The 12,017-nt window shown below is 67.1% G+C and overlaps 1 protein-coding gene across 9 annotated transcripts in view; it reads right to left on the bottom strand.

Annotated features, from left to right (window-relative positions):
• NFIC (nuclear factor I C) overlaps positions 1-12,017 on the bottom strand; it is a 47,880-nt gene that overhangs the window by 6,238 nt on the left and 29,625 nt on the right. For 3 of the 9 annotated variants that reach the window (XM_075038222.1, XM_075038220.1, XM_075038225.1), the window contains exons 3-10: positions 8,950-9,021; positions 8,331-8,429; positions 8,057-8,180; positions 7,743-7,867; positions 5,666-5,794; positions 5,363-5,547; positions 3,756-3,915; positions 2,036-2,121 (exon numbers count right to left, since the gene is read on the bottom strand). In XM_075038222.1, the coding sequence (XP_074894323.1) occupies positions 2,036-2,121; positions 3,756-3,915; positions 5,363-5,547; positions 5,666-5,794; positions 7,743-7,867; positions 8,057-8,180; positions 8,331-8,429; positions 8,950-9,021 (980 nt within the window). The remainder of the gene's footprint in view (positions 1-2,035; positions 2,122-3,755; positions 3,916-5,362; positions 5,548-5,665; positions 5,795-7,742; positions 7,868-8,056; positions 8,181-8,330; positions 8,430-8,949; positions 9,022-12,017) is intronic. The other 6 variants (XM_075038221.1, XM_075038224.1, XM_075038226.1 and 3 more) reach the window with 6 other exon arrangements.

Here is a 12,017-nt window from a genome sequence, read left to right as displayed (position 1 = left end):
CCCTTGTCCCCCTTGCTTGCCGGTCCCTCTGCACCTCCGCGGCGAAGGCAACGCTTCCCAGGGAATGATCCCACTTGGGGACGGGTGGGGGGTGGCAGGGCTGGGGACCCCGTGGGGTGGCCCCCTGCCACCCTCCCATTGTCTCCCCCTTCAGCCCCAAGTTCAAGTTCGTCCCTGATTACCTCATGTCTGGTTTCCGTTGGCAACGAGACAGCTCGGGGCCGCCGCTTCCCTTAACCCTTCCCGGCCCCGCCACACATGACCCAAGAGCAGCAGGTCTCAGCTACCCCTCCCTGGGATGCAGGACACCACTTCGTTTCCCTTGTGCCTCAGTTTCCCCATGCAGAGCATCCTTGAGCCCTGGGGAGGCTCCTAGAGCATGATTGGACACATGCGCGCAGGGACAGGGACCCTGGGGTCCTGGGGCTGCGAGCAGCCATAACCCCCATGGGTTTGTGGGTTGCAGGGACCCCAGCACCCTGCTCCCCCAGGGCTCTCCTGGCACTGCCCCATGTCTCCTCTCTAGGAACCTAAAAGCCTCAGGGTGCCCACACCACTGTTCTCTGCCCACGTGTAGGATTAGGGAAACTGAGGCTGGGCAGGAGGCTGTGTTTGCCTCCTGCTACAGCACAGCACCCTTGGGTGTCCCAGATCATGGCCTCCGAGTGCTTGCACCCCGGCACAGCACAGCATGCTTGGGCGCCCCACAGCACAGCTCACGGTCCCCAAGTGTTCGCACCCTGGCACAGCACCGCACTCTTGGGTGCCCCATGGCACAGCTGATGGTCCCCGAGTGCTTGCACCCTAGCAAAGCACAGCACCTCTGGGTGCCCCATGGCATGGCTCAGTGCCCTGAGTATTCGCCCCCAGTGGGTGCAGCACCCCGGAGTGCCCCCAGTACGGTGCCATCCACACCCCCATCCCGCTGCCCTGGCACTGGCGTGACCTGCCGGGCAGGGCTGCAGCCTCCCAAAGCTGCCCCTGCTGGGACAGCTGAGGCCATCCAACTCATATCACAAATGAGGCAAGGTGCCGGCACTCCTGCCCTGGCCCTGCGGCACTGCCCATAGTGCTGGCGCTGGCTCAGAAACTACCAGTTAAAAAATACCCAGGACTAACAAAAAGTCCCTGGAAAGGCGCATGCTACATCCCACTGCAGCTGAAGCAGCCGGCGGGCGCAGTCGGGCAAAAGCAGGGTGCCCGTGCTGACCTGGAAAGGGGCCACACGGCTCCAGTGCCCCTTGTTTGGGGATGCTGCGGTCACCTGGGCAGGCTGGCTGTGCCACAGTGCCAGGCGGGGCACAGCTGGAGCCTGGCGAGGGGAGGGCAGTGACCTCCCTCTGCAGTGGAGCACCCTTGGTGGCCCTCAGCCACCAGCAGCACCCGAGGGCCTGGCACAGGGTGCCAGGTATTGATGCCCATGGTGGGGATGCCATGGCGGCAATGCCCACGGCAGTGATGTCAAGGCAGTGATGACCACAGCAGCAGTGCCTGCAGTGGCAATGCCCACGGCAGCAATGCCCGCAGCGGTGATGCCCACAATAGCGGTGCCCGCAGCAGTTATGCCCACAGTGGCGAGGCCCACGGTGGCAATGCCCATGGCAGTGACGCCACAGTGGCAACACCCACAGTGGTGATGCCCACGGTAGCAATACCCAAGGCAGTGATGCCACTGCAGCAATGCCACGGCAGCGATGCCGTGGCAGGGATGCCCATGTCAGCGATGCCACAGCAGTGACGCCTATGATGGCGATGCCTGCAACGGCCATGCCCATGGTGGCGACACCCATGGCAGTGATGCCACGATGGTGATGCCCATTGTGGCAACGGCCACGGTGGCGATGCCCACAGCGGCAATACCACGGCAGCGACGCCGTGGTGCGGATGCCCGTATCAGCAACGCCATGGCAGCGATACCCACGACGGCGATACCCGCGACGGCCATGCCCACGGCGGCGATGCCCACGGCGATGCCACGGCGGTGGTGCCCTGGGCGAGGGCAGGAGGGTCCCCCCAGCAGCATCCCCGCTCTCACCTGTGCCTGATAGATACTCCCAGGATCCCTTGGTCCTAATCCCACGAAGGAACGGTTCGCAGGGGGCGTGCCTGGTGCAGAGTAGGCTGGGGAACAAACGAGAGCTCATTAACGGGGCTGCCGGCGGCACCTCCATTGCCCCCCTGGGGCCAAACCCGGCCCGCTCCCTGGTGCTGCTGGGACGGGCGTCCCGGGCACCCACAGCTGGCGGTTGGGCGACGTCCCTGGCTGCGCCCCGGCGGCAGGCGAGCGGAGGCCAGGGGTGCTGCGCTCAGGGCGATGCTGCCCGTGCCTGTGCCCTGCTGGAGGGGCGGCTTCGGGAGGCTGGGGGGGCGAGACGCCCCCCGGGATGCAGGCGCAGACGGGCGCTCCCCTGCCGTGCCGGTGCTGCGGCTTCCCGAGCGGAGCTGCCGTGGGGCGAACGCGACGGGAGCCACCAGCTCCACTCGGCCACGTCCCCCCGCTGCCACCTCCATCCCACAGCTGGGGGTCCAGCGGTGGGACCCCCGGCCCTGCTAACCTCTTGGGCTGAGCCCCATCGGAAGCAGGGTGCTGCTGGAGGGCATGGGGGGCTCGGAACCAGCTGGCCTCTGCGCCTCTTGGGGACAGCCAGTGTCCCCCGCACACATCCTTCCCCGAGCCTGGGGGGGAACTGGCACTGCCTGGTCCTTCCCCGTGGCCCTGGCCCCGTCACCGGCCGGGCCACGCCACACGGAGCTCTCCCCTCCAGATCGGCCAGGCTTTGGTTTCTTCACGCCACATAACCTCGACGCTCGCCGGCTGGCTGGCGGCACCCAGCAGTGGCCTGTCCCCTGGGGGACTTGACCCTGTGGGGACGTGGCAGCCTCTCAGGGTACCAGGAGGTGTCCCGTGGTACAGTGGGACGGGGACAGGGACAACCCCTCACAGAGTGCGGTGATGGCACAGCGTCCCACCACTGTGGCACACGCCCCGATGCCAGCCTGGGGACGACACCAGTGTCTCCCCTCTGCGACCCCGGGTCCAACACCCCAAAATCCTCCTGGCCAAGGCGCTAAACCCCCCGAGGCAGAGTGGAGGGAGATGAGCTCGTCAGCCACCACTACTAATGAGGCCCCCCAGGCACCTCCTGCCAAGGGTTCTGGGGGGCCTGCACACAGTCCTTGCACCCGCGTCGCTTCACAGCCCCCGACCGGATCGGGGTCCCCAGTGCTGGGGACCCCTGTGGCAGCAAGAGGATGGCAGCCCTGTGTGGCGCAGCCAGGCATGCCGGCCCCAGCGCCACACCCGTGCTGGCTGGTCCCCATGTCACCGGCAGCACCGCTGCCGCTGGCCGGTGGGGAAACTGAGGCACAGAGAGGCGACAGCCTCCCCCACAAGCCCTGCCCACGCTGGCTGGGTTTGGGCAGGACATTGGATTGGGGGAGCCCCGTCATGGCTCCGCTCCCGCTCCCCCGGCCGTCTCAGAGGGATGCGGGACTTGGGCTGGTCCCTGGGACCAGCGCAGGACCCCCAGCTTGGGGGACACAACAGCTGCCTGCCCAAACCCTGCCCGCTCCAACCTGCCTGAGACCCAGCAAACTCACTGTGTGCCGGCTGCCGCCCTCTCCCCGGCTGCAGGGAGGCCACCTCCGCCAACATCCCCCCGGCAGCACTGAGATGGGGGGGGGACCTTGGGGGGACTGCGAGAGGAGGGGGCCGGCTGGGCCGGGGAGAGGGGTGGGCGCCGCGGGGTGCTTACTGGGTGATGTCGGTGAGGTCGTCCCTCCCTCGGTAGTTGTCGTGGTGGATTTGGTGTCAGGAGAGACGGCCAAGCGGGGCATGCCGGGGGGAGGTGGCGGCGCCAGCATCTGCGTGGGCAGGTAGTGGCTGGGCACTTTCACTTGACCACTTCCATTTAACTGGGGACACAACACAGACAGAAAAACAAACAGCACAAGCCATTAGGAAGCACGCGCAGCACCGGCAAAGCCGGCCCGGTGAGCCCCCGGTGCTGCCTGGCATGGGCGCAGAGCATCCCTCACCACTGACACGAGTTTGTTGGGTCTCAGAGCAGCCCTGAACGGTCGGCGCCAGCGACAGGGAAATCACGGCGGTGCAGGGGGGTTCGGGGTGGGCTGGGGGGGGCCGTGCCCCATAGCGGCGCATGCCAGAGCCAGGGCACTGTGCCCCGCTCTCTGCGGCGGCAGGAGGCCTTTGAAGCACTCACCTGCGGGGAAGGGGCACCCCGCGGCAGTGGCACAGCGGTGACCTTCAGAGGCTCCTGTACCAGTCCCCCATGCCCAACCCAGTCGGGGGGCTGCTCTGAATCCAGTTTCCACCAGCTCGGCACTGAGCTGCTGCGCGGGAGAAGAGCAGCCGTGCCCCTCACCCTGGCATCAGGCCGTGCTGAGCAGAGCTCAGAGGGGCTCCCTGAGACCCTCTGCATCCGGGGGGCAGAGTGGGGGTGTGGGGCACAGGAGGGCATGGGAGCGGGAATGTGGCCACCCCTGAACCCTGGCTTCAGGCGTGAAGGGAGCCTGGGGGGGTGGGTGCATGGGGTGCCAGGTGTGCGGGGTGCTGGGTATGCAGGGTGCTGGGTGCATGGGGTGCTGGGTGCGCATTGCTCAGTACAAGGGGTGCTGGGTGTGTCCGGTGCTGAGTGCATGGGGTGCTGGATGCACTGCATGCAGGGTGCTGGGTGTGCAGGGTGCACGGGTTGCTGGGTGCGTGGGGTGCTGGGTGTGTGGGGTGCTGGGGCGAGGGAAGGTGTACAGCAGCACGGCGTGGCCCTGCCACCCCTGTGGGGATGCTGGGGGACACGGCGCAGTGGCGGGGCTGACGGGTCACCAGCTGGCTGCACGGGCGGACGGGGCACGCAGAGCCCATCGCTCTCCCAGGCACGCTGGCGGACGGTGGCTCTTTGGCGACGGTCACACATCCCCTGCCAGATGCCCCACTCCCAACAGACACCCACAGCCCCGACTGACGGCTCAGGCCCGGCACCCACCGCCCTGTCACCCCTACGAGGTGGCACTCCATGCCGAGCCAGGGGACGGCACCTCCATCGCCAGAGAAACAAGATGCCAACACCGACCAGGCGCAGTGGCGCTCCCGAAACAACGCAAGGCACCGGCTGGAGCTGCTCAGCCCCAACCGCAGCAGTAGGAACACCCTACTGGGCTGGGTGCTGGCACCCGGGTGCCAACGGAGCACCCCGACCCCCCACATGCGGCGGCGGTGGTGGCGGTGACGGCGGTGGCGGCAGATGATCCAGGGGACGCCCCTCCGGCAGCCCGGCCGGCAGCAGCCCCCGGCGCCCCACGGCGAGGTCAGTGATGGGATGCAGGGATGGGGCCGGATCCTTACCGGTCCGGGCTGCTGGTTGGACGGGTCGCAGGCCAGCGAGACGAGATCTTTCAGCGGGTCCTGCGGGTTGAGATGAGGCGGGTACCGAATGGCCGTGTGCGGGAAGTAGGTGGAGGCCGTCTGGGGGAGGATGGAGGTGGTGGGGAAATGCAGCGCAGACGACGGGTGCGGGCTTCGAGCGATACCTGCAGGCGAGAGCGGAAGGGGGCACCCACCGGCGTCACTGTAAGCTAGCCACTGCCCCAGCCCCCTGCCCGCTCACCCACTTGCTCCGTGCCTCGGTTTCCCTGCCAGGACACTCACCGCTGTGCACCGCGATGACGGGACGGTGGTGCTGTGTGAAGCTGCTCAGCCGGGGCGAGGAGTCCTGGGGTGATGGGCTGTTGAAGGGGGACTTGTCCATCTCCGTCTTCTTCACGGTGGGGGAGATGCCTGGGGAAAGTGGGGCATAGTGTCACGCCCTGGCATCTGCCGTGGGACCCCAAAGTCCCAGGGCAGCTGCCAGCCCGGTCTGGGGTTGGGGTGCTCATTCCCGGGGTGAGGGGTACCCAGGGGACAGGCTGGGCATGGAGAGCGTGCGTGGGTGTGAGCGTGTGTGTGTGTGTGCACACATCTGTACATGTGCAGGAGGGTGTGCACATGTGCGGACACCTCTAGCGGTGTACTGCAGGTGTGCACATGCACATGTGTGTGTGCACTGGTATATGGGCGTGCACGAGTGTGCCCACACCTGCATGTGCATATGTACATGCACGTGCACACGTGCGTGTGTGTGCATCGGCACGACTGTGTGCACCTGTGTGAGTGTGTGTACATGTACGTGTGTGTGCAGGCTTGTGTTCATGCATGGGCATCAGCCAGAGCATGCGTGCACACGTACCTGTGTGCACAACTGTGCATGCAAGCGCACATTTGTGTGTGCATGCAGGTGCACACAGCTCTGTGTATGTGCATGTGCCCACCCCAGGTGCAGAAATGGGTGCCCCTATGGGTGCCGCTGTGACCCCACAGTCCCCATTGGGCACCCACCTCCCCTGGCACCCTGGGGCTGGGGACCACATCCTGCCACCAGAAGTAGCTCCCGGGGAGGCAGAAAGGTGTCAGCTTGGGGGTTGACCCCACCAGGGACCTGCAGCCCCTCCCCAGGACCCCCGCAGAGCACCGGGTGTCTGGGTCCCTGAGGGCCACCCTGGGGCGCAGGACCGAGCGGGAGGGGGCGGTGGGCACGTTAATCCCCTGCCACCACAGCTTTAGCTCTGGCCATTTGGCCCAGGCCCGGTAATGGGTTTAGCCCCTTCTCAGCCAGGGGTTAGGAGGATTTCCCAGAACATCCCGTACAGGATTGCCATAACCCCCCCGCTGCCACGGCTGAGTCCCCCCACTGCCCCCCCTCATCCCTGCCCCGGATCAGGCCACTGGTGGGGGACAAGGGACGCCCCAGCACGGCTCCCTTCCTCCACACACGCCCGCACGCCCACGTGCAACGCTGCGGGGGGGGGGGGTTACATCTCTGTCCAGGACCCTCCTGCCCTCCCACCTGCCCCCCCGTGGCACCAGCCCCATGGGGCCCGAGGTGGGGCAGGATGGGGCACAGTCCCTGGCCCATATGGGGCACTGTCCTGGGGCAGGACTCGCTTTCCCCACGCCTCCTTCCGACAGCATTGGTACCACCAACCCCCCCAGCTGGGCACCCCCCCAGGCTCTGGCAGGGCTGGGGGGCCAGGATGGATCCTGCCCCACTGTTGGGGTGCGGGGAGGCAGGATAAGAGCCAAGGGGGGGAGAAAGATGAGCGGCTCCTTCGCCTGCAGCCCCGCAAAGGCGCCCTGGGGCGTGGGAGCCGCTGTGCCAGCCCTGCAGCATCGCTTTAATTAGCCCAGCCCCCCCCCTTTTCTTAATGAACAGCTAATTGGGGCTGTCTAGACAGGAAAGGGAAAAAAACGCCAAGCAAGAAAGCAAGCTGTCCGTAGCGCCAAGCGGCCGCCGTGGGGCTGGGAGAGGCCAGCGTGGGGCTGGGGCGCTGGGCTGGCCCTATAGAGAGCACCTATAGAGAGAGCCTGTGCCTACATGGGGGGGGATACAGCAACACCTGGACACCTTTGGAGAGCCTGTGACTTAATGGGGGGCTCTGCAGTAACCCCACAGCTCCTACAGAGAAGCAGTGACTTGCTGGGGGTCCCTGTAACAACACCACAGCACCTATAGCCAGCTTGTGCTTTGACTTGAGGATCCCTATAGCAACACCATGGCACATACAGAGCGCCCGGGCTTTCACAGGGGAGGTCTGACAGTGGTGCCTGTAGAGGACCCGTGAGGTGGCCGGGGGGGCCCTATAGCAGCAGGAGGGCACCTATAGGGAGGCCCCTATAGGGAGTCACCTACCCCCTTCCATGTCTTCTGTCCAGTTGCGGCTGCTGCTGGTGGGGGAGTTGGAGGAGGTGTAGTACTCGCCCCCCGGGCTGGTGTCGATGTCGTCCTCCATGGACCCCGACTTGTGCCGTTTGCTCCTGGGGGGCAGGGAAGGGATCAGCGCCAGCCCGCAGCAGGATCCGGCCTGCCCCCCCGCCTCCCCCTCGGCGAGATGGCCGGCGGCCCACGGCTGTGCTCAGGCTGGCCCTGGCATCGCCCCGGCATCGCCCCGGCATCGCCCCAGCATCGCCCCAGCATCACCCCGGCATCGCCCCGGTGGCACCTACCCGCTGGAGGAGGTGCTGGGCAGTGTCCTCCTCATGCCAGTGCTGGAGGGGTTCAGGTCGTAGGCCAGGTGGCCCTGCAGCTCCCCCAGGGAGAAGTTTGGCCCCGTGCCTGTCACCACCGGCGCTGCAGGGAGAGAGGGGAATCAGGGGGGGCCCAGCATTGCCCCCCGCCTGGCAGGGAGGGGAGCCCCAGCCCGCAGCTGGGATGGGGGAGCTGTCAGGATGCTGCCGTGCCCAGGCAGCTGGGGAAGGGTGGCATCATGGTGGCACTCACTTCGGGACACCTGGATGAGCTCGGTGACACTGAACACCCCCGAGGTGACGAAGCTTTCCTGGAAGTCTGTCGAATCTGCATGGGAGAGAGGAGGGAGCGCTGGGGGAAGGACAGGACCACTCCTCCTGCCCCGCATTGTCTTGTGGCGATGCTTGAGGGCACCCCAACATCCCCAAATCCTCCGTAATGCCACCTGTCCCCCCTCTTCAGCCAGCTTTGCTCCACTTCCCTCCTCCAGCAAGGAACCACCCCAACTGGTCCCCTCTAGCTGCTGACACCCTGGGGCTGCTCCATGCCTCAGTTTCCCTGCGGCTGAGAGCACCGGCAGGGCTGGGGGCTGCACCCCTACAATGGGACCTCCATGACAGCTGCTGTCCCCAAGGGACACAGCTCCAACAGGGCTCTGCTGGCTATGGGATGAGGCTGAGGCCATGCCCAGGTCATTGCAGGTGCCAGGCAGTAGCTGGCTGGGGTTGGTGGGCACCAGAACAGCCGGTGGGAGCTGTCGGCGCAGGGGGCATGACCGCCTGTCGAGTGGGCCACCTCCGCTGCAGGGACCCTGGGGACAAGGCCAGGTGTCTCTTGACCTGCTTGCCCGAGCCCTGCTCGCCCTCCTCACCCAGCGTGATGGGTTTGCTGTCCTCCTGGTCCGAGCCGATGCCCGTCCGGGGGCTGCTGCTCTGCTCTGCATCTGCAAGAGAAACCACCACCGGCATGAGCCACCCCATGTCGCTACAAGCCGGGGATACCTGCCGGCTAACTGCCCTGGCAGCCTCCCTCGCCGCTCTGCTGCGGGTGGGGGGGAAACTGAGGCACAGTCTGGCCAGTGGCTCCCACCCCACAGAAAGGCCACAACCAAGCCAGCACTTCCCCAGCCACTGGGGAAGAGCCAGCAACCATCCTTCCCTGCGGCCTCCTTGCCGGCAACAGGAACGGGGACAGCCCCACGCTGGCATGCAGGATACAGGCGCTGCTCTCCTCAGGAGGGAAACCTGTGGCACTTGAGCGGCCCCGAGGCAGGGTGATGGCCGCCTGGCCAAGCTCCCGTCTCCCTGCCTCCTCTCCTCCCTCCAGCCACTGCCATGACCCATCCCTGCCCCACCGGGTAGTGTCACCACGGCCAGGCATCGCCCTTGCTGCCCCATGGCACCTTGTCCTGCCTCCTCCAAGCCCCCCAGAGGGCAGCAGGGCCCCGGGGGCAGCACCCGCTCCGACTCCCGAAGCCCCTGCCGTCCCTGCTCCATCTTAGCTAAAAATAACCCGGCTCAGACGCTGAGCTCAGCAGCACTGGCACAGCCCAGCATGGCACAGCCGGTGCACCCTCTGGCTCCCCGCGCCCCACCGGGGCCTGAGCCGCGCTCGGGAGCATCCTTCCTCCCCGGCGCAGGCTTGGCCGCGTGCCCCTCACCCGGCTGCTCCCAAAGCCCTTCCAAAACTTTCGCCGTGTATTTCCCCCTCTCGTCGTCCTTCCTCCTGCTCCTCCATCCTCCTCCTCCTCCCACCCCTTGGCCTTTGGCGTTTCTCTTTCGCAGCTTTGGCTGATGCCGGGAAAGGGCTGCGACAATCCAAACAACACCGTCAAAACAGAGCGGCCGCTGCTGCCAGCCCGCCTGCTGCGGCTTGGGGTTTTTTCCCTTTCTTTCCTTTTTTTCTCCCCCCTTTTTCTCCCCCTCCCGCCCCATGCTCCCCCCAGTCCCTCGTGCACGCACGGCTCCAAGAGCGGTTATTTTTGGCCGGCCAGGCCGAGCCATGCCCCCACCCCAACACCCCTCTGCGCCACCCGCGCCACCCCCGGGGCCGCTTGATGTCGATGCCGAACGCAGCCATTTTGTCTCCCTCCCCAGTTGCCGGCGTTCCTCCCCACCCTTTCCCCGCGCCGGCCTGGCAGCCCTTTCACGCCGGCGGCCCTGCGGCATCCCGCCCCGACGCCGCATCCCGCCACCAGCTAGCCCCGTGCCCGCGCGCTTGCCCGTGCGCTGGCCCGCACGCTTGGCTTCCTCCAGGCAGCCATTTTAGGGAGCAGAAATTCCCCCAGTGACGGGCGCGGGGGTTTTGCCCCCCCCCCCTCCATTTTTCTTTTTTTTTTTTTTCCCCCTTTTTCCCCCCCATTTCGAAGGCCGCCTCGTGCCCAAGCACGCGGGAGCGGGCGGCGGGAGCGAGCAGGGCACGAGCCGGCCGGTGAAGGGGGCGAGCGGCAGCAGGGACCCCCCGCGCGCCCGCGGGCACCGCACAGCCGGACACGGCCCCTCCTCGCCTCTTAAAACAACAAATCTCGCAGCGGCTCTGGAAGTGGTTAGCGGTGGAGCCCGGCCAAGGCACGGGGCGGTGTCTTGCGGTTACAGCCCCAAGGCCGGCCTGGCTCCCCGCGCCCCTCCCCGACGTCGCCTCGGGGCTCCCCCCGGCCCCCCTTGCTCGCCCCCGGGGGATGGCACCCGGCTGCCCGCTCCCAGGGGTGCTTGGCCACTAAGAAGCCCCCCCCGGGCCTTGCCCTCACCCGGCGGCCTCCGCGGTGCTCCGCACGGCCCTCGGCTCGGCCCGCGGGACTTCCCACAATTGCTCACCCTGAGATACCCTGCACGGACCCTGCTCGCCCCGAGATGCCCCGCATGGATCTTTCCTCGCTCCCAGATGCTCCACGTGGACCTTCGCTGCCCCCAAAGCCCCCCCCGGCCTGGTGCCTGTTTCCCCAGGGCACCCGGCAGGGCCACACGCTTGCCCTGGGTACCCCCCCGATGCCCGCTGTGTCCCTACACTCTCCCACCGGCATCACCCTGATCCGGCATCACCGACGCCATCCCCCCCACCCCTGTTCCCAGCGGGGGGGGACCCCAACCCGAGCACCCCAGTCCCAGCCACGGCACCCTAAGGAGCACCAAGAACTTTTCCCAAGCTTCGAGGCCTGGCAGCAGGACTGTCCCCTCCCGGCACCCTCGTGTCCCCGCTGACAGAGGCATGTGGGCGCGAAGACAGGGGCCGTGGGCTCGGTACCCCCCCAGCTGCTGGTGATCCTCGTGGCTGAGCCGGGCGAGCTCGCCAGCAGATTTCTGGCTGCCTCCTCCGGCGCAGCGCGGCCGGGCCAAACTCTGCTCTCACCGCCATGTGACGGCTGCCTGCGGCCGGCCGGCGCACACTAAAATGGCGAAGGGATCTCACCGCGCTCCCGCCACGGCCTTGCTCCCCTCAAGGGACATTTGGGGGGGGGGGGGTGACCAAATCCAGCACCCAACAAGTGGCTCGGTCACACTGGGAAGGTATAAATAGCCTGGGGAGCCCCCCGCGCCCCCAGTCTCGCTGATGGGGGACGTTCTGCACCCTCCACGCCTGCCAGGGCCGGGATGGAAGATGGAGGTGGGGGGGTCCTGCTGCCACATTGCAGGGAGCCCAGGGGGGAAGGTGTTCAGTGCCCGGGTCCTCCCCCCACCCTCCCAGCACGGAGCGGGAGAGCGCTCGGTGCCCAAACAGGTTGATCCAATCGCTTTTTAAAAATAGCAAAGTGTGTGCCCGGGGAGGGGGGGAGTGGGGGCGAGGGCTGCCCGGGCTCCTGGCCGCGCTGGCAGGCTGGACCGATGCCACCCATTGAATTATGGATCCCCAGCACCCCGGCCCCGCAGGCTGGCAGGGTGCCGCCGGCCCCACGGCGAGTCCCTGCCCGTGGCCTCGGCGTGTGGGAACGACCCCCGGGCAGCG

Source organism: Buteo buteo, chromosome 10 (assembly GCF_964188355.1).
Source record: "Buteo buteo chromosome 10, bButBut1.hap1.1, whole genome shotgun sequence".
In the NCBI taxonomy this organism is placed as follows: domain Eukaryota; kingdom Metazoa; phylum Chordata; class Aves; order Accipitriformes; family Accipitridae; genus Buteo; species Buteo buteo.
This window is presented reverse-complemented; position numbering and strand designations above follow the sequence as displayed.